Here is a 23,367-nt window from a genome sequence, read left to right on the forward strand (position 1 = left end):
CTAATCGAGAGACAGTGGCCTAAAAAGATGCCTTGTGCAGTAGACGCCACTTGACACCTTGTTTGCACCTCTACCTGGAAAGGACATTTTAAGCACACATATTCGCAGCTTTACTGGAAGGCATTTAGGGGTAATAGTAACAACATGAGGTGCAGGGGATAGGAAGAAATGTGTCTGGTTTTTAAGACTGGAAACGACCTTGTAAAGGTCATAAATGTGTGTTCCTTTCAAGAAAGGGTGCAGATGGGATGTCACACGTTGCTTCATCGTTATGTGTGTTAGTCACATAAAAAGTGGCAATTTTTTCTGGTGACATTTATGAAATTCATCCCTGGTGCTTTGTGAATGATGTGTGGTAAGTGTATTTCATGATGTGGGTGTTGTTCTTCGTTTTATCACACATTGAAAAGGTGGTGGTGAAAATCAGCATCACGTCTTTGCATTATTTCCTTGGGCACATGTTGTAAAGCATGTCGTATTTGAGAAATAAAAAAAAATACAAATACATGCATATAGATTTCTCTTCCTGTATATGTTCAAAACTGGGAAATATATTCTTAAATTTTATTTATACCCCTAGGTGCTCTGGCGCTCTGATTATCTTCCCCAATAGCATTTTTTTTTCATCTGTGAGTCATGTCTTAACTTTGTGCAACAAAGTGTTTATGTACAGGCCAGGTGTAATTTTGAAGCAAAATACCCAGAGTACTTAACATCTTGCGAGTTTTCTTCTGTTTTTTTGGACACGATTAATACCTGTGTCGTAAAAGATAAGGAATAACATACAGAAATTGCAGGTAAATCATATATGGTGGAATACGTCTTCTAAGGAAAAGAGAAGTATAATTTAATCAAGATAAATACTTTTTTGAATGGATTTACAATTTGCTTTATTTATATTTTTAATATATAATTTCAGTTTAAACAAAACTATATAAGCTACCGCTATTAAATGCATTTTGTTGATATACATTTCTCAATTAAGAATTTAAGGACAACATTTTTGCATTAGGAAACTGAAGGAGGATTTTTAGACCCCTGCATCTCTCTTCATGCTGTAACCAAGAAAACATATAGCTAGAAATCATAAAGGTGTGCTGATAACTCACGGCACAGGTGCACACTCTGCTTTTCATTTTTCCTTGTTTCTTGCTTGTTCGAGTCCCTGTGGCTTACAACTAGTGTCATTGTAATGGTACTGCCTTGCCTTGTAATATGAACTTAACATTATAAAGCTGTATTCATATTTATAAACCCAGTCAATTGTTTGTTAATAGCTGGCCGTGCTTTGATTCACAGCGTTCAAGGGATTTCATTGAACATTTTCAAACTATGCACATCAAAGCAATTCCCTCAATGAACATAAAATAGGTTGATGGACAAACACCATCTGCCTTTAAGGACTAAAAGTGCATTGGAACATTGCAGTTAGAATGAAGATATGAAAGGAAATTCACACAACAAAGAACATAAGACCCTCGATCCCTATTTCTGTCTGGGCCACTGAAGGGCGAGCTACCTGATACACTAAGAAACAAGCATTTACAATGCAATGGTCTCGGCAATATTATAGGTAGAGCTATTGGTATTGCTCATTATTTTTTTATCATTTTTGTATCCCTAAAGAAATGGCATTGTCATTTCTATTGGCATTAGCTTTTTTTGCATATGTGATACCTATTGCATTAGCAGAGAGAGAGTGAGGTAGTGAGATAGAGAGAGAGAGTGAGGTAGATAGAGAGTGAGGTAGTGAGATAAGAGAGTGAGGTAGATAGAGAGTGAGGTAGTGAGATAGAGAGAGTGAGGTAGTGAGGGAGAGGGATGTTGTGAGGTAGTGATATATAAGCATAGAGTGATGTTGTGATGTAGTGAGATAGAGAGAGAGGTAGTGAAAGAGAGAGTGAAAGTGAGTTAGTGAGATAGAGAGTGATTGAGGTAGTGAGTGAGAGAGTGAAGTTGTGAGGGTGTGAGCTAGAGAGTGAGGTAGTGATGTTTTGAGAGAGAGAAGTTGTGAGATAGTGAGGTAGTGAGATAGAGTGGAGTAGTGAGGTAGAGAGAGTTATGTAGTGAGAGAGAGTGAGGTAGTGAAACAGTGATGTAGTGAGGGAGAGGGATGTTGTGAGGTAGTGAGATGTAAGCAGAGTGGTGTTGTGATGTAGTGAGATAGAGAGAGGTAGTGAAAGAGACAGTGAAAGTGAGTTAGTGAGATAGAAAGAGTGAGGTAGAGAGATAGAGAGTGAGTGATGTAGTGAGTTAGAGAGAGAGTGAAGTTGTGATATAGAGAGTGAGGGAGTGAGAGAGTGAGGTAGTGATCTTTTTAGAGAGAGAAGTAGTTGAAAGTGCATTTGCTCTGAGCTCATTCACGAATACAAATAAGTGTTACAGTACTTACATTTACTTTTTAATTGTGTTCTAAAGTGGAGAACATGGACTTCATTATATTTGTGCTGAAGAATCGCAGGGCTGTGGCTACGAGAATTGGCCGGGAATGCGGTCACTGGTTCGAATACAAAGATTGGCAGGGTACAGAGACTGGCTGGGTACAGAGACTGGTAGCGCTGAGATTGGCTGAGGGTGCAGGGACGTGCTGACTGGCTGGGTACTGCATCTACAGAGGCTGGCTGGGGGTACAGAGACTCTCTGGGGAGCAGAGGCTGACGCACGTCATCCTTCCAATGGCCAGGCGGCCACTCCCTCACCGGAGAGGTAAAATAGTGACTCTTCACTCCACAAGTATGGTGATCCGAACCATATAATAGTCGTCGATCTCGTGGGGGTCAATACATGTCTATATTATTAGCCTCGGTGTTCTGACATACCGCCAAAGCGCCGAGAAACAATGCTGAACCAGCGTCCAGCGCCCTCTCTTCCACTGGAGCACAAAGTACTGTAAAGTAACGTAGATGAAGGAGGCTACGCGTTCAGAAACGTGTCTCCCCTGAGAGTTCCATGGCACTAGACTAACACAGGCACTTAACATGTGCACTAGTCTGGAAGAGATTCGTTCACTTTCCAGCACCATGATAAGCGTGTAAGCTTTTAATTCTGTTAAGAACACTAGTGCTAAACCGATGGGAGTAAAACGGAAATAAGTGCCATATGAGATGAACTGCTGGTCAAGACTTAAATCCTACCAAAGCCGACTCAGCCTTCTATCCTAACAAGGTATGCAAGTTACATCGGAAAACAAGAACAGCTGATGTTTACAGCACTTGGAAACGCAGGATGTAGAATGGAGCGCTATCTGTAAACAATGTAATACTGCAAGCACCAACACCACAAGCTATGATGAATGCCAGCTGAGTACACAGATAATGCCGCCCGCCCTCTGATCATTTAAAGCTCGAAACCGATGGGAGTAAAACGGAAATATGTGCCATATGAGATGAACTGCTGGTCAAGACTTAAGGATTCCCGAGCCCGGCGCCGCACGCAACGCCCTCGGAGCTTCGCGTGAATGCTAAACAAGGCCGGGTGAGATTACTAGCTGTAAGGGGCCCCACCTACAGAGAGAGTCTAACAAGGGGGAAAGGCGTCCAAGGCACGGTGCGGATCCCTGCTCATCGAAGGGCAGCGCCGCCAACTATACTCACAACAGCACGAAGATCCTCACGGCCAGAGGACAGCAAAACAATGGCGGATGGAAGCTCCGAAACTTTTTCGGATTCGGGGGAGTGTTCCTGCTGTTCTAAAAGGGCGTGGCTAAAAAGTGGAAAGAACAGCAAGGAACACGCCCCCGAATCTGAAAAAGACGGAGCCTATTTGGAGGGACGGCTCTCTCCTCCAATGGCGGGCCTCCGTTTAGGACTTGGGGGGTGAGGATGACTTCAGCACCACCTACAGCACAAGGCTTGTCTGGCTAGAAGAGGAGGAAACTGATTTTTGGGCTGTGCTTGATTGCCAGGGGTATGGGGGTTAGAGGCGGGCAAAAGGGAACCTAGATGCATGGTTAGATCAAGCTACTTGCTGAGGGGATTGGTTACAAGAATGTGTATGCAGAAAAAGTTACCATGTATGCTAATAGTTCTATTGCAGCTGCAAGTTCTATGTTATCATGTGATGAGGGAATATATTTTGCCTTTCGCTTGTTGCAATGGCTTGATTTTCTTTATAAAATGGAAATAAAGCATTTTTTTAGTATAAAGTTACGACAAACATCTGATTAACAAAGCCTTTCATTTGCCCATTTCAATTTAATGACCAGCAGGTTAGTTTGGGAGATGCTGTTGCACTGAAAGCGATTTGAAGGAATGTACTGTATAGTGAAGTATATAATCAGATATAACTGCTTATTGCTATACTGCAAGCTTTACACTTTTGTTTCCAAAGTAGTGCAAGATAGTATACTTTTCATCAATCTAATGCACAAATTAACAATTTTGAACACATCAGCGGGTCTTTTGCACCCATTCGAGGCCGCTATATCATGAGCCAATACTCAGTTGTGAGCTGGTCCTTGAACAGACTCTTAAGAATTCCAAAGACCAAATTCTACAAAGAACTTCAGCACAGCTTTTTATTTAAATATGATGCAAAATCTTCATGGCAATACTTGCATGTGGCAATAAAAGCTGGCTCTTGCAGGCACTAGGGGTCTTTGAAAGTTTAGTTTGTGACCACATAGCTTCCAATGTGAGAGCCTCAGGAAAACCTACAAAGATTTTTGGGAAGGTTAAAATATTTTATGAGTGCTTGTCAAATAGCACCAGATCCGGCAATAAGACTGACTTACCCTGTGGCCACAGATTGTTATACGATTTCTGTGGAACCACGGAAGAAAAGTGTGGTAGTCTGTTATTGTACTAGGAGTTTGGTGCCTTGATATTCCAAGTGTAAAACTGCTGATCATCATAGGGTAGTGTAATACTACTGTTTATACCTCAGCTTTACCACGTGAGACCAATGTTTATTATCATTTGACATGAATGTTTCCACAACTCTATGCAATGCTTCATTATCTAAAGTGTTCAAATGAGCAGTGCTGATCAACTTTTGTGCAAAAAAAACCTTTGCATCAAAATTTGATACAAATGCTACAGCATAATAACTTACTTCCCAAACCACTAGGCCCTAGGACTCTAAAACGTTTTGTTAGTTTATTAAAGGGCCGTGCTAGACACCTCGGTACTGTGTTTGCTTCACACCAGTTCTGGATGGGTAGACAGTTGCACTTCCCTTTGTGACCAGTTGCTCTTGAGGGCCTGTATTTACACCTTGAAAAATTAAACATGCTTCTCTGTTGTCCATGCTATATTAAAAAAAGAAGCAGGAAAAGGAGATACCCTGAAAGTAATTTATTTTCCTTTGTTTGAGGCTTTCAACTACAACTCTTGTTCTTATTTTAGAAATTATGAACACAGAGGGCGGAGAATAAGAAAACTACATTCTTTATGAGTATAAAGAGACTATTTGCCATTTATATTCTTCCATAATCTCTGCCCCTTTAAAAATCAATGTTGGCATAAGATTGCAGCGAGACGTTAGAACCAATCACTCTTTGACTATGTACATGCCTGTTTCATGAACCCACAAGTTGTGACGCATACTCTGATATTGCAGTGTTGTGTGCTGGTCGCAACAGGTAATATACACATAGCCCCACATGTCTTGATCTGAGCCCCAATTATAGTTATAGACGCAATTGCAGTGCACCTTCTAGTTGTGTTGATTTTGTATGTACTCTTATTTATTGTGTGAGCACAAAACTTATGCCAGGGAGCAGGTGTGCCACAATTGTGTATCCAATGAGACCGCTCCTCCTGCTTTAGAAATAGGTACCCAATACAACTTCCCGGTACTCTGTTAAGCAGCTAAATATTAACTATGAATTATTTAGCTGCTGGAACAGTATCATGATATTTCTCTAAATTGGTGCTTTAGTTTTAGACAACAAAGGTCAGAAACAAAACTAGGCAACCTTTGACTGCTATTTCTGAGCTGTACTGTCTGAAAATAATGTAGTAACTGACATAAATATGGGGTAAATAGGGTTTCTTTATTGACTGCAGGCCCACAGAGGCAGGTGCTCGCTCTGCGGTGCAGCACAAAAGCTTGCGCAAGACTATGTTAAACTCAACAGAAATAAAAAAAAATGCATATATACACTTGATAAAACAAAAGGTACGCCTGTTTCATTCTGCACATCCCAATTGTGTCTTCAAAACTGTATGTAGCCTGTGTAACATTACACACGGACACATTCATTTTTTGTTTATTTTAGGCACTTGGAGGTTAACTGATTAAGTCATCAGGCCTTAAAAGAGAGGTGCGCTTGTTTGGCATGATTCTAAAATCTGTGAGGCCTTTCTCAACAGCGTCTGTGAACACTCCCTGCTTTGAGAGGAAACTCAGGGCATGGCCTCAGGATGCCGCCGAACTGGAGATGAAAATGAATCTCTTCGCATAACAAAGGGACAATTAGCATCGCAAGAGACCCGCGTTCTCTTAACTCTGCTGGGGGATGGGCCCTGCCTCTAACACCTTTCTACAGAGAAGCAGCGTAGGATGCAGGTGTGCAAACAGAGGCTGTCTCTGTAAAGCTTCAATCTACGAGCAGTCATACAAGTGCAACTGTTAAGCGATGCATGATTTTAAAGGCGCAGCTAAGTTTTGTGTGGAAATTGTTTCATTTGTAAATACTACAGCTCCGTTTCGAGCTTGCGCAGGCTGAAAGGCTTACAGATCTCTGATCTCTTCACCATCTGAACGTTTGGAGTTACTGTGCTCAGTTTTGTAAGCTGTTCACGTCTTCAGTAGTGTGCACTATAAAAGGGGATATGAGAGGAAACAAAATCTGAATGCTAAACAAGGCCGGGTGAGATTACTAGCTGTAAGGGGCCCCACCTACAGAGAGAGTCTAACAAGGGGGAAAGGCGTCCAAGGCACGGTGCGGATCCCTGCTCATCGAAGGGCAGCGCCACCAACTATACTCACAACAGCACGAAGATCCTCACGGCCAGAGGACAGCAAAACAATGGCGGATGGAAGCTCCGAAACTTTTTCGGATTCGGGGGCGTGTTCCTGCTGTTCTAAAAGGGCGTGGCTAAAAAGTGGAAAGAACAGCAAGGAACACGCCCCCGAATCTGAAAAAGACGGAGCCTATTTGGAGGGACGGCTCTCTCCTCCAATGGCGGGCCTCCGTTTAGGAAGCCAGCCAATGGAGGAGAGGCAAAAAGAGAGGCGGGCTAAGGAGCCACTCTAGGAAACATTAAATCTCGACTTCCGGTTCTGCCTTCGGCAGACCGGTAGTCCTCGACCTAAAAAAACAGTATCCCAAGGGCGGTAATTTGTGAGTGCAATAAATATCACGAACCAAGTTTTTACTCAGAAAATGAGTAATGCACAGTTCGTTGTTTTATTTGTCATACAGAGGTGGGATTTCGAAAAACTGTCTGGAGATCATATATTTTTCTTGGATATTAGTTTTAATGACATGTTATTCTTTATTAGCTTGCCAATATGCATTTATTTGTAATCTTTTTTGCTATTTGCTCCGTCAGAAACTAAAATGATAATGACGTGAGATGTCCATGCAGTCACAAACATGTCAGCTGCCCCTCTCCAAATTGCTGCACAAACTTCAGAGAGGCAAGGATTGGGGCATCTCACACTTTTTCATTTGTCATATTCAGTTCTGGGTAACAGGGAATCAGAAATGCAGTCACCTGTAACCTACCCCTTCAATCGAAGAAAGGAGGCTGAAGGGGGCCTGAGAGAGTGACAGTTACAATCAGGGGCCCAGGGCAATTGTGAGCTGCTCTATTAACATTTATTTTGGCACAAATTCCCTCACCTCTAGGTTGAGCAGGATCAGTGGTGACAAACAATTCTCCTAGCTGTTAGAGAAGAGGTGTGCATCCCCTACAGACTGCAAAGACAGAAAAGTCATATAAACAGAAATCATCTGTGGGGTTTCCCCATCCCACTGAGCAATAAGATTTTCAAACAATTAAACAAAAATGTTTTTTAAAAACTATTTCCTGATGTTCACCATCAACAAGAGAGCTTTAAATTAAAAATTAAATAGAAAGATATTACAAGTGCTATCAAACATTTACGCCAATCCAAATGACTTTATTTCGGCCACTAGGGCCATCAAAATGACAGTTCACAGTAAAACAAGTAGAATACATTTTGTGGTTAAAAAATTATACATTTCTCAAATTCATATATTAAACAAGTCATCCAGTGGACATACACAAATTAAAAATCTCACAAAAAGTAAAAAATCTCGTGATAAAGTCATCAGCCAATTAAAAAGATAAAAGATAAATGCAGCGGACTAGGTGAAAGCAACACTCAAGGATTAATACAAAGCTACAAATGTGGGACTTACGGAAGTAATGTTATCCTGCTATTTTTGAGATCTATTTGTAAAGCTGAATTCTGACAGAAAGAAAAAAAAAGAAAGAACTATTTAATTGCTTACTATTTAATTGTTTCACATTTTCAGTCTTCTCTGCTGAGCATAAGGATCCTATAGAGAAATTAAATGTAACATTATTTCCTTTGGGAATTTATTTTATGTGCTTGTCTCCAATATTTTCCATGAGGGGGTGTTGCAATATCAATGGTAGGCCATGCATGGTGCTCCAAGTATTCCAGCTTTTAGCTGAGCTGGAGTAATTTGTTGTTTTGTGTGCCTTGTTGGCTGTATTAATTTTAGAAGTGCAGTTTGCAAACAGCAATGGGTTCACTCTTTTGTAGGTGAGTGTGTCCCCCTCGCTAAACCCCTCCGTATACCCCTCCTTACTCCTCCCTAAACACCTCCCATTTAATAGGATGTATTCCCTATTTTCCAGGAGCTCCCCTGGTCCTTCCCACATTTAATACTAAAGGCCTCATTACGATTCGGTTCGGACCGCAACTGACAGCATGTCGGTTGTTCTGCGAACCGCATCTACTGCTGTAGCCTTACCGACGCATTAGGATGCATGCAGTCGGAGGCAGCAATCGGAGGGACTGACCGACACAATCAAACGGGCTCATGGAGCTCATTGGTCAGTTGGAAGCTCCTCATAATCTCTTACAGATGGCGTTTTTTCCTTAGGGATTATAATATTGTTTACTGACAGTCTTTCCATGTGAGCCCTTCCGACATGGAAAGGCTGTTGGAAAGTGACATTCAGGGCCCCTAGATCCCATTCCGCCCTGGCCCTCCGCATCTGGGCCTGTGCCCCCCTGAAAATACCTGCACCGTGAGGTGCCTCACACACAGTGCAGCTGCACAAGTTCCCATATAGAAATGGGAGTTTAAGACCGTACCATGTGCGGTCGCATCGTAAGCAGGCGTTCGAAAGTGCCGAACTATGGTCGGGCGGTTCCCTCACCGAAACAGAGTCGATCAGAGGCAACTCTGCCCAACATCATAATATGCCCCAAAGTTGTAAACCTACATGCGTGAAGATTGACCCATAGAAAAGTATTGTGAGGTAGTGGTGGAGATTTACACTTTAAGGTTTGTGAATAACATTTTGCAGTACTTTAGTAGTTTTACTGTTGTACTACAAATGTACTATAAAATGCAGTTTGTGAATAGACCGCATCGTGTCACACAATGCATTAGCCATCTTAAAAGTATTTAAAATAATGAGTTCTATATTTGTAACATGATCAGTCACTGCTATTGGCTTTCCCCAGTCAGACATATTTTAAAAGGCTCTGGCATTAGCAAAGCCAGTGCCATGGGGCAGCACTCTCAGAGTGAGATCGATCAGCTTTGCTAATTCTTCTTTATTGTTGAAGTCTGCACTTTACTTTTCTAAAGCCTATAATACACCTCTCTTGTATTTTAATCTTTTCACCGGCAGACCACAGGCTGAGGCCTGTAAACCAAGTGTGGTGTGATTTAGAAAAAGTAGCATGTGGGCCTGATCGTCTGCTGGTAATGATACAAGATAAATACTAGTAACAGCACATCTAAGTCCACCAGACTAAAGCATCGCTTTTTTGTAATATTGGAGATAAAGTACAGTCTATTGATCGACCATCTAATTTCAAGCAGTGTACGAAAAATCAATTACATTGCAAACTGGAAACTCTGAGGATGGATGGTATAAGAATGAACAGATATGCGGCTGCATTCATCAAAAAATGCCACCAAATACTAATTATTACCAGTGCTTAATTTGAGCTGGTGGTTTCCGGTGCTCAGCACTATCACTTAATCATTAACACCAGCACTTTTCCTGTATTGTATGGGGACATTAAGCGATTTGCCCCAGGATCACAGGATGTTGAGTGGACACAGAGACTCGAGCCGGGTTCTCAAGCTCCGAAGCCTGCAGCTCTTGCCATTACACCACATCCTCTCCCCACTTTCATGGTTAGCAGTTGGTTCTGTTTTAGGCAGCACTAACAGGAGAAATGGGCTGGTGCAAGATGCCTCCTGACGAGAGCCCCAGCACTTATTTTTTTACAAATTAACGTCTGATTATTACGTGTTAAGTAAACGTAGATGATAACTATGATGAGAGACCCAATGGCGATTGATAGCTTATTGAGCTATTTTATCCATTGTGCTGCTTGGGAGAAGTTGTTGCATGTTCCAATCTTAAAGACACTTGGTTGTTTGTAACACTTGGACGCTCCTTAGTGAAAGTGTTCGGATGGGCTCACATACTGGCGGTGTTAGCTGGAATTTCCAGCTCTACCATAGCAATGCTGTGGGTGCTGGTGGTGAGGTAGGACCTACATCTTGTAACACAATAATTAGAGCAGAATATTTGGAGGAAGTGAGTGGGGGAGGGGAGGAAACTGCAGTGCATGTTTGCCAGTAGAATGTAGTTCAGATGTTAACAGGAAACATCTGTGAGCTCTTTGAATGCAATATACTCTCGTACCGGAGATTCGTTTTTTGCAACCTGTTCATTACAAATTAAAAGTGGTTTTACTATTGACAGATTTACAAGTCCCCTTTCTAGTAATGTGAGCAAACGTTGTTTAGACCACCATTGTGTTAATGTGACTTTCAGTTCTTAGTCTTACAAACTGGATAACTGACTATTCAGGTCGAACTTTTGTTACTGATATTTCAAATCACCCAAATATCTGACTGCAAGAGGTAGGCAATTATAGGGACAGTGTTGTGAAATGGAATCAAAGTTATTTCTAATTTGTTTGTACTTTTATCATTTTATTGTTTGTCAGACTTGTGGATTAATACTGTAAACTATATTTTCTGTAAGCACCTTGCAATTCTTTAGGACTACAACCTCCACAAATAAAAATAAAAAAACAAGTTCATATGTATCTATTTATTTAGTTATTAAGATATTTATTATTTGTTTTATTTTGTGTGATACAAACTTAGCTGCAATGGAATCCTCGTACTGAAAATATTTCACTGATCTACACAATAAATATTGTTAGTTACATTTTTTTTTACGAAGCATATCAAAGATGATCAATCAATCAATCAAGGCATTTGTATAGCGCGCTACTCACCCGGAGGGTCTAAAGGCGCTTGGGGAGGGGGGGTCCGCTACTGCTCGAACAGCCAGGTCTTGAGTTGCTCCCTGAAGGCGAGGTGGTCTTGGGTCAGGCGGAGGTGGGTGGGGAGGGAGTTCCACGTCTTGGCGGCCAGGTAGGAGAAGGATCATCCTCCCGTTGTGGCTCTTCGGATGCGGGGGACGGCGGCGGCGGCGAGGGCATGACTGGTCCCTCCCTCGCCATGCCCTGTAGACTGTAGACTAGCTTCCCCTGAAAGAGGATCAAGAGGTGAATTGCTTTTATGCAATTGTTGCACATTATCATAGCAAGGCAGGAGGATGCTTGTTTCAGATTTTGGTTTCCTTGACGTAAGAGATTTCAAAAGTAAGAACCACTGTTCTGAATTTAACCATGAGTGACTACCTATCAGATTAGAAGAATGGCCTAATAAGACTACTTTTAAGATTATTACATAAACTAACATGTTGAGTTACCTTTCATATCCCACCACGAAGCCCTCATGATCGTGCAATTCAGGGAGACATTACTAGCGACAAAGCCCCTAGGGCAGTCAAGGTTGATTGTTATAAGAGGAGTCATGCTCCAGTGCAGGAAGACAATCAGATAGCTCTGTCTGTACTGGACTGCAACTTACCTATGTAAACCGGGCAAAAGTTCAGATATGATACTTCTCTTAGCTGCAGAGAGGCTCCTGGCATTGTACCACGGTGCAGATGAATTGTGGCTTTCTGATGGTTACTTATCCTTGAAGGCACTTAAACACCGAAAAATAAACAGAAATTAAAATCCACCAAACAGGTTGCTTGAATGCACCAATGCTGAAAGGTACATAGCCTGCAGCCTCAGTGCTTTGACCTGGTTCTGCACTTGTTAGATAATCTGACTTCATTGTTTCAGAGGTGAGCAACAGTCCTGGACTTGGTACTCCAAACTTCCCAATAGGATAATAACGCTGGCAAAAGATGAGTTTTCCTGCCAGCAAAGGGCAGATGTGAAGCCTGAGAAATGTCTTATGAGCCAGTAGTGACGAATCTCCCGAAGGAATAAGGAAGCAGAAGGACTGACCCAAGAGGAGCTGGGGCAGATGAGAAAGGGCCTGGAGGAAATAGAGTGGATTGCAGGAAACAGTAGAGGATAATTGATGGTTGAAAATAATGGCAAAGGCCCTTGATAGCAACTATTGAAGATTTGACACAAATAGGATCATGGAAAACATGCATAGTTCGGATTGTGAGTCAGTCATAAAAGGCTAACTTGTTCTAGAGATATTTATTTATAAGTTGGCTGTACTGTCTCTATACGTTAATATTATCAAATGCATAATCCAGTAAAATATGGTAATGTGCAACTCTGTTTACTGTTGAGTGATGGAGGAGAAGTATTGGTCTGTGCTACATTCATCATTTTTTGGAGTAATACCTTTGTGTACCACGAGAAGTGTATGTATGTCCCTGTGTGTATGGTGCAGAAACGTTTTACATTTCTGTAGTAGGGCTTCAATAGAGTACATAGCATACAATTGTGGCCTAATGTTCAGAACAATGAGACACATTCATCTTAAAATAACTGCTTAAACTGTTAAAAAAAAGTTGTAGTAAATAAAGACAGTGCCATTTCCAGATCTTGTTACCACTTGCTTTCAAGTTCATTGATATTTTAATACATATTTACACATTGCTTTCCCTTTTGTATTGTAGACATTATCCAAAGCAGTCTTTTACCACAGTAGCAGATACACCTGAAAACCTACGTTTGAAGCACCAAAGTGCAATGCAGAGTCAGGTAATCAATGTTATGGGAAGTCATTTTATCACACCCAGTTCATTAATCCAGACGTGTAGCATTAGCTAATAGTGTTATCTAATAATTCACTATGCCAATTATTTCAAGACTGGAAAGATAATATTCTTGGTTGTGGTTGTGCCTGTGTCTATTGTCATTTAAATCTTGTATTCTAGAGTTCGCTATGAAATTGTGAATCCCTTGTGGTAATAGAAATGAAAAAGAAATAGGAGTGTAGCTAATTATGCGTTGAGTGGTGATGTAGCAAAAACCTCCCAGGTAATTCATGTTCTTGGTGACTGTCCCGCCTGCAAAATCAATTAATTTCAAAGATATTTTCTCTCCCCACATAGTAAATGTCATTTTCTTGCAAAGATCTCCTTTGGGGGAATGCCCGAATCAGGCATGGAATGAATCTGTCAAGGCATTGCCACTGGTTTAAAGGATAATGTTCCCACTTACAATTCACAGGTAAAAATAAAGTATCTTACATTTCTGTGTCCTGTCAGTTTTAGCCCTGTGAAGTATATACGCCCCCTGACCCATGTGGATGAAGGAGAGGCGGTACCTGCTGACATCAGCAGGCCCATGTTTGTCCAGCAGCATGGCACATCAGAGCAAAGGAATATTAACCAGTGTTGCTTCTCTATTCAAGCAGGGCTGGAATCAAAAGCAGCACAACCCTTTGCCTCCAGTGTTACTTTCCCCTTTGGAGGCAAGTCACTTTATAGGGGGCTACATGCAGAGAATGTGCAATATTTTAGAGGATCAGAACGCTATTCCCAAATATTTGACTGTGTTTATATAGAATTTAGGACATATAGGGCCAAATGTATAACCCTTCTGTTTTGCGACTTGCAACATGGAATTTGCAACAGTGTCTCAGGCACTGTTTGCGATCCCCATTGGGGTCGCAAACGACCTGCCTCATTAATATTCATGAGGCAGTTCACAATTTGCGACCCCATTGGGAATGACCAGCTCTCACAGGGATGGTGGCCTGCTGGGGTCAGCAGACCACCATGTCTGTGACTGCATTTTAAATTTGAAATACATTTATTTCATAAATGGAGGGATGAAGAGCCCAATATTGAAAGAGGTCCTATGCCTATGCTCCTCCTAGAAACCAGTAGACTAACCATAAAGGTGGAGTAGTTCCTCGTCAGTGGTTGAGTCAAAGGGTGGTGAAATCACGAAGCTGACCACCTGGATCAGAAGGGATCAAAATGGTCAGATCTGAATGCCCCCACACACCTGGTAGGGTGTCATGTTTCATCACAGGGCACTCCTCGTCAGGTCGGTGCTGCAATTCCTGACTGGCCTGGGGGCTCTTGATTGGAGATCTTTTGATCCGTAATCGCCATCAGGTGAATGCATGAGAGGGAACTGTGCGGAAAGTGTGGGGTGTGTGTATAATGGACTAAGGGTACCCAGAAGAATGTGTTTATGGGGTGAAGGTACCTTGACTAAATAAAACAGTGGTGCTATCCTCCAGGAGCAATGTCTCTTGATAGCTACAGATCCTAGTGATACGGTGGGGTCGACATGTTTCTTGCCTAAATTGCCCTAAGAGTCAGTCAGCATTTCATCAGGACCAAAATAAACAGTTAAATCCTACCCTCTGTTAAGCAATGGGACTCCTTTCAAATGAAGGGTGGGCACTTCTGAATTACAATATTGCACCAGATCAGTTGCAACGAGCTTATTCCACCCAAAGGTGTTCAGTAAATAGCCCCTTAGGCAAGGCAGAGGGTCCCGGTACAGCTGCGGGACAATTTGTGGATACATGAAAATATCACTCGACCTACCAGCTTTGAAAGGGTCCTCTTTGCTTAACAGAGGGTAGGATTTAACCGTTTCTTTTGGTCCTAATGAATTGCCAACTGACCCTTAGGGCAATTCAGGCAAGAAACATGTCGACTCCACCGTATCACTACAATCTGCGTGTTGCTTCGTCATATAGGTCTGACAGGGTGCTATGGAAAAAATTTAACTTCTGGATTGATTTTGATCCCTGGGACAGACAAGCTTTACTGAGGGATAAGGAAGATAGCTTCTTGCTGACTTTAAGTATCGAAGGGTTGAGGTCCTGCCAAATGACCCTGAATACTTTGTGGACTTTCTTTCCTGAAGCAGGGATTGTGTAATGGGATTGTGTAATGCCCTGCAGACAGAGATATCTGCATCTTCCTGGAAGTATACTATTAGACCAACTGGACATTTCTCCTATCCCACTGGGGAAACATCTTTCATGCATATGGGGAATGAAGAAGGACCTGTATAGAAAATAAGTGGATTCGGCTACAGAGAAATCCCCAGGCGCGGTGCGTCCATTGGGGCGTTGGGGCGTAACACCCCCGCCCGCAGCTCCCTCTGCGTCTTTGAACTTAAGTAAACTGAATCAGTTTACTTAAGTTCAAAGACGCCGAGGGAGAACTGACAATCATGTCAGTCAGCATGACGTCGGACCGCCCACCCCCTTCATAGTCTGAAGGGGTTGGGCGGTCCGGCGTCATGTTGACTGACATGATTGTCAGACGGACCAGGGGCATCAGGCAGCAGCACCAGTGCGCATGAGTGGGGAAGGTGCTCGAATTTTCGCACCGTCCCCAGTCATGCTCACTAGTGGCTGCACAGGCTGGCGCATGCCCATTAGGAGAGCGAGGGTTGAGCAAAGGCTCAAACCTCAGTCTCCTAATGGGCAGGCGGGCGAGGAGTAACCATGCCCTAAGCCAATCCTGGCGCTGCCGGCAGCGCCAGGATTGTCTGAGAGGGGCTGTAGGCGCCAACGGACCCGAGGCGGCGCGGACGGCGGACCTGCTCATGACAGGTAGGATTTTTTTTTTCATTTATTTTAAAACTAACCCCCCGGCGCCCCCACCCCTGCGCGACCCCCCCACCCCCCGCCCCCCCTCCGCCCACCGCGACTGGACACAGGCCATTTTAAAGGCACTGCAACAATGGGCCTTGTGGTGAAAAAGTGTGAGGCCGAAAACCCAATCTCGGTCACTTCTGAGGGTAACATTATAAGCGCGGCTCCCGCCTTGTGCCGGACTGCCGTTGAAGGCATATTCATGGCCTTCTGCAACGTGAGGCCTCTAAGCCCCAGCGTGCCTCCAGGCCCCCAGAGGCTACTGCCTTATCTGTCAGCCAGCCGGCAGTCAAAAATATTTGCACCCCGAATTGGCCGATAAATTGCAGCTAACTGGACATTACTTCTTGGCTTGCAATGCACGGCCTCTAGGGATCTGGGCGTGTGGCTTTCTCAAAGCAGCCCGCCGCCTGTTACTGGCCCCCAGCCCGGGCAAGACTGACTCCAGATTAAACTTTTCTCTTAGCTAGCTGGGGTTTTCAAGGGTTCAAGTGAGTCTCGGCAGGAGGCTCACCATCCTGTGATTCCGGGCAAGTCAGCAAAGTCAGATTTAAGTGATTTGAAATCACTTAAGTTAAATCTCTCCATGCCTAAGAATGAATGTGCCCGTCTGTAATGCAGTGCAGCTGGGGCTCATGTCAAGCCCGCAAATACCTTTGGGTCGAGTTTGTGCTATACAAATAAAAACATACAGCATGATTGACCCCCTGGTTTGTTTCTGCTGATGGGATCTTTGTCAAAGAGACTCTTCCTTCACATTATGCCGTTTGCCACCACCACGGCATTCCACTGATTGCAGTGAGTCAAGGAGAGAAATGCACAGGGTGAGTGAGGCATGTAGGAATAGCTCGATGGCAGTGCCCATGCTAAATGACATTGAAACGTTAACTTAGCCTGCCTGTTTGTTTTATCTGTTTATTATATCTGTGCCGCTGAGAGGTGTTGATACGTGTTTATGCTGCTTAAAGCATGTGTGACTGCGGATCGGAATACATTAATTCATGGATTGTGCAAAATGTTTAATTGACTAGCCTCTGTGGGTTACACTGTGCTGTCAGGTTTGCAGGAGAATACCGGAGCACCAAGGGAGCTAACTAGCAAAACACAGTAACTGGAGCCCATCAAGAGGTCAGTTGGCATATAACGTGCACCTGGGGTATATCATGCCATTAACTGGATTAGGAAAAAATATCTGTAGCCTGTTATGGCCATTGATTACCTGGAGCACATCACGGCTTTAAATATTATATCCATATAATGGTTATAAGGTGATCCCTGGAGTACAATATGGCTCCAAGTGTTGTTAGTCAGAGTTCTGAGGCATATCATGGCACTAAATGGCAGACAGGGTATGAGAGGCACATCATGGGGTTGATTGGCAAATGGGAAATCCCTGGAGTACATCATGGCATTGGCGGAATATGCAGGAAATATGAGACGCATCCTAAGGCACTGAATGGTCTGTGGTGGTTAATTAGTTACATGAAATGTATGTCTGCCATATTATGGGGTAACTGTGCATATGATGACAGACTGATGTGTAATGTGACACTTTAGTATATAAAAGCAATTGGTAATCATTGATGCAGGTTGTAATTTGAGTGTATATCCTAGAGAAAAGTGATGTCATTCTGTGGTTATACTGAATAGGCAGCTACCAATATCATTTTCATGTGAAATCTTTTTTATTGATGTCACAACTACGCTTTCACAAGTGCCTTATTAACCTTCTTACTTTCTCAAATTTGCTTGAAAATGCACAAATTTGCCACATCTTTTTTCAAAAGGTTCTCAGGGGAAGAACCCCCCTCCCGTCTCCAACCAGACTTTATGACAGTTGGGCTAGCTCGCTACGCTTGCTTGATACACATAAGTCACGCAATTTTGTTTACGCCCTACCACTTTCAAATGTCACCAGCCGCCCCTGGAAATCCCAGCAACCCACTGGAACTGTGTAACTGGGCAGTTTGCTGTATATCTGTATTGGATTTGTATGGTTATTCATTACAAATTAAACTATTTCACAATTGCTCATTCAGAAATTAAATTAAAGCAAATATACATATAGCACAACTTTGAAGGTAAATCAACCTCTACAAAATTCATAACTAGTAGAGGCACAAATGAGGATATTTTCAATATTCTCAAATTGTTGAAAGCAATTTTAAAAGGAGGAATTGAAGCTTTGGGAAAGTACGTATAGATCAATGATGATTTAAACTGATAGAGATATAAGGTAATGATCTGCTGTAGGATGCTTTATGCAGAATTGGGTGCACAGGTTGGGGAATGGGGTCTCGGAATTCCTGGATAGTGCTTATTCCTTTTTTATGACAAAATGTTATTCAATTTTGATACACCTGACAAGTGCCTATACTTAACAGTCTCAACACGGCCATTTACTATTATGCCAATAAATCAAATGTTTAAAGGGAATTCAATAGACATGCACCAGAATGCACTCATGAATTATAAATGTATTGATATTTTCAAAAATGTCACAAAATGGACTTTCCGAGTGTACAAATGTTCCCTTTGTTAAACCATATTTATATGCGTTGGATGTTGGAAGCAGAAGAGAGTGCCTTTTAAAGCAAGGTCATTCAATGACAATATTTTAAAACATATATACAATAATATCCTGGTAATCCTAGTTCGTATCACAGATTGAATGAGGAATTACGTGAGGGAAAAGCAATGCAGAGCACTTCATAACATATAAAGTTCTAATATTGTTATTGCGGTACACGTTATGAATTAATATTGAAAAACTACTGTAGATTAAATACTATTTCATGACTGTATAAGAAACAAATGCGAGATTGATTAACATATTTGTTTAGCATATTGTATAAATTGTATGCCTATGTAAATTTTTGCTGTTGCCTTAACAACTTGGCATGGAATAAGGGCCTTTGTTGGCATTGTACCACAGCATCACGGTGTAAACAGATTACAGCTTGTGAATGCTAGCACTTAGAAATGCTAAAAAAGTGTACTAAATATATACTATAAATTCTTACAGATTGATAATATGATGAGTATGCTGCGGGTCCCTTATGTGGTGGTCCTGTCATTCCAGGTCCAAATACAGCTAAGAAAAGAACAATTCCTTCCAATCCTCCCCATTTCTTACTGACTTTACTTCTGGAGAAAGGAGAAAGAAAGTGATTAAACTACGTAGGTTGATAATTAAGAAATATAACGTTGACTTTTATTTCTGCGTTTAATATGACGATCATTTCATAAAAAATTGAATACCCCAGCTGCCCTCTCATCAACCTGCCCCCATCAATTGAAAAAGATATATGTGTAAGAAAAGAAGAAGAGATATAGGGCTGATTAGGAGCTTGGCGAATAGGTTACTCCGTCACAAATGCGACAGAGATCATGTCTGCCTCTGTAGCGGCTCGTGGAGGGAGTGCTGCGGGGTGGTGGGTCGGGCGGTGAAGAGCAGGGTGGGGGGTAGTAAACTACGGAATACGGCCGAACGGAGGTAAGTAAACAAATAAATAAAACAAATTGTGTTGCGCGCGCTGCATCGCATTTGACAATGCAGCGCGCGCAGTGAAATTCATTTTATTTATTTATTTGTTTACTTACCCCTGTTCGGCCGAATGCCATAGTTTACTACCCCTACCCTGCTCCTCCACCGCCCTGCAGCATACCCTCCACGAGCCGCTACTGGTCTGCCTTATTGAAAGTGTATTGTATCCAGTGGAGCTTTTAATACAGCGGACAGGATATACGTCACGTTTTTGATGGAGTAGCCTGTCTACTGAGCTCTAAATTAGATTTGAGGTTCTCACAACGCACATTTCAGACTGAGGGCATCTGCCTAATATAAATGCATTGTCTACATTTGACAGCATGTGTACAATTTGTCAATCAGGTAGTGGCTTTAACACAATATTTGAAAGTCCTGGGTGAATAACTATTGATGTCCAATTCACTAAAAAATAATCACATACTAAAGTTTTCAACTTTGTCTGAATGTACTTTTACTCTTTTTTGTCAATCACCAAACAGGTGAAAAGCCTGGAAAGCCAAGTGTGGCGCATCTGTCCAGGCTTACTATTGCGCCTGTCACATGACTTTTCTTAATACCCACTTCCTACCCATCTTGTAGGTTGTACTTCTGGTGATTTCTCAATCCTTGCAGTGGGGAAATCCACAGAAGTAGATCCGTAGTTTATGCCTGGCAGGAACAATTTTCAGCCCTGCCTAGTACCACACATCTCGTGTTAGACTAACTCATAATTATTTAATTACCGCATCTGTCACTCAGATTTCAAATTTCCTTAGCAAACTGTCTAATGAAAGCTAAGCAACCATCAAACTCAGAGGCCTAACTATGTTAATCTTCAAGCCTCTAATTCTGTGACCATTTGCTGTCGCTTTAATGCCTTAATGAGGTAGAGAGAGTTTTAGTCTGTGTTTACTTATGATCGTTTTTGTTTTTGGTGTGCCACTCAGTCTCTTGCGTTTCTTTTGCAATATAGAACCTCGTTTTTGGTATTTTGGCATAGGGCAGCAAGGCACCTCGCTGCACTGTGTACGACAAAGTGAAAGGGCAGGAATGCACCGCATTTACGCAATACGGTGCATTCCTGTCCTTTCCTAGCACCAATGCAGGCACCCTCACACCATGGTGCAATGGGGCCCCCATTGCACGCAGGGCAATTTCATCATTCTATGATAGAAAGAGGAAGCAACAAGTATAAATTAACATTTTTCTCCTCGTTACGCCTCCCTTCAGGAGGAATGTATGTCGATACTTCGCATACCATTACTTTGCATGCTTTTAGTGCAATGTTTTTACATAGCATAAACCATTATTACTTCGAAAGTTTTAACTGTGCATGCATTTATAACGCAAATGGTTATAAATATACTATGGTTTATGCTAATTAAAAACATAGCACTAAAATCATGCGTACACTACACTACCTTACAGTTCCTTACACTACTTAAACACCACTACACTACCCTAAACCTTAATACACCACCCCCTACACGACCTTCCCCCTTCCCCCTGCCTGGACCCTACACCCAAACACTACACTTCACGACCGCCCGACACTACCCTAAACCCTAAAACACTACACTACCCTACACTACACAAACGCCACACCACTACCCTAAACCCTAAAACACTCCCCCAGCACGACCCTGTCCCTACCCCCAAGCCGTTCCCTACACTAAAACACTACCCTGCACTACACAAACACCACAACACTGCCCTAAAACAATACCCTACACTACCCTAACACCACATCACTACCCTTGAACCTAATACACTACCCCCTACACGACCTTCCCCCAGCCTGGACCCTACACTCTAACACTACACTTCACGACCCCCCCGACACTACCCTAAACCCTAAAACACTACCCCCAGCACGACCCTGCCCCTACCCCCAAGCCGGTCCCTACACTAACACACTACCCTACAATACACAAACACCACAACACTACCCTAAACCCTAAAACAGTACCCTACACTACACTAACACCACATCACTATCCTAAAACCTAATACACTTCCCCCTACACGATCTTCCCCCTTCCCTCTGCCTGGACCCTACACTCTAACACTACACTTCACTAACCCCCCGACACTACGCTAAACCCAAAAACACTACCCCCAGTACGACCCTGCCCCTACTCACAGTCCTGTTCCTACTCCCAAACACTACCGTGCACAACCCCCTGACACTACCCTAAACCAAAATACACTACTCTACACTACAAAAACACAACTAGACTACCCTAAAACCAAAAAGACTACCCCTGCACGACCCTCCCCCTACCCTTAACCCTTAAATACTACACAGCCCCTCTTACCTCTCCCTTCTCGGTTCCTCTCTTCTCCTTCAGCCATGGTTCCTCTTCTCCGGGCTTCCAGCGTCAGTTGTGCATGTCGTTGTGTGGAAACGGAAGCGCATCCGTTTCCACACAATGATGTTGATAGCATTTGCTTCGCAAGTGTTTCAATGCATGCGATGTTACAACTTGCATAGTAAAGGATACGCGTTGTAACATCGTATACGTTGTAACGCTTGCGAAGTAATGGTACGCGGACTAACATCCGCGTACTAATGGCTGTTTACCCTTCGGAAGGCGTATGGATTTGACGCTTCCCCAGGTGTACATCACTTTGTAAATCTGGGGCAGAATCAAATTCCATGGCTGTCGCGTGGGAGAACACACTGCAGTGCCCATGGTACACCTCCCAGGCGCAGGGTGATGTGACGCAGTGATTTGTGCTGCATCACCAATATCATGATTTATGAGGCCAATCAAAGCCAAGCATGGTGGCTTCATAAAAATCATTATGAGGGCCATTCATCATGCATGTACCACTTTACGTGGTGCAAAAGTGATTCAGGGCTCTCATAAATAAGCCCCATCGTGCCGAATTAGACACTTGTTCATTTATCATTGGGAAATCCATAGTGTACATTGTAGTGACACAACAGTGGGTTGCTCATTCTGGTCATCCAATGATAGGAATACTGGTGCGACTTTTATGGGATCCACACACAGACAACACTTTTCACCTCCCACACACACATCATTTTTCTGCTGGGTTCCTAGGCAATCCGTGCCTTCCCGTTCACCAATCTTTGGCTAGCTCTTCAACTGCGAGGCTGCATGTTTTAGTAGTACTTTGAAGTAGCATACCCTGAGACAGAAACTCAGGCTATTTGGCTTTAAGAAAACAATGGGCCCCTGCTGCAGACAGATGTTACAAGCGAGATAACAGTGCAACATGGGAGGCACGCAGCACCGAAATACTGAACTGCACTATGTTCCCAGACCATGAGTTAAGAGGTAAGCCATGCAAAAGCATGTAGGAGGGAAGGGTGAAGCCATAGGTGAAACAGATCATTGGTAAATATTACATTGCCACCAGTTGAACCTGTAATACTCAGGTCTTAATGTAAGTAGTTCATTTGGAAGTCAGCATTACAGTATTATATTCAGTGTCGGATTGGTAACGCGGGCACTCAGGCAATGCCCGAGGAGCCGGTGTCCAGTTCCAGCTGTGGGCTGCTTTTTTGAGCAGTCTGGGGGCGAATTGGCGGTGTCTGCGTTGTTTGGATGCCGCCAGTGGGTGTCTGAGTGGCCTTTCTGGAGGCAGATGGGCGTCCATTACCTCCCTTTTATCAAAGGGCAGAGGTGTCACTCCCTTTCTCTCGCTGGGGCCGGCCCATTACCATATGCATATTGAGCGGGGGCAGGAGGCCTGAGCAAAA

At 42.9% G+C, this 23,367-nt stretch overlaps 1 protein-coding gene across 3 annotated transcripts in view; it reads left to right on the top strand.

Annotated features, from left to right (window-relative positions):
* The window catches only part of NEBL (nebulette), a 678,034-nt gene that overhangs the window by 148,305 nt on the left and 506,362 nt on the right, over window positions 1–23,367 (top strand). For all 3 annotated transcript variants that reach the window (XM_085630820.1, XM_085630819.1, XM_085630816.1), the window contains exon 3: window positions 13,149–13,233. In XM_085630820.1, the coding sequence (XP_085486946.1) occupies window positions 13,149–13,233 (85 nt within the window). The remainder of the gene's footprint in view (window positions 1–13,148; window positions 13,234–23,367) is intronic.

This window comes from Triturus cristatus, chromosome 10, assembly GCF_964204655.1.
Source record: "Triturus cristatus chromosome 10, aTriCri1.1, whole genome shotgun sequence".
Classification (NCBI taxonomy): Eukaryota; Metazoa; Chordata; class Amphibia; order Caudata; family Salamandridae; genus Triturus; species Triturus cristatus.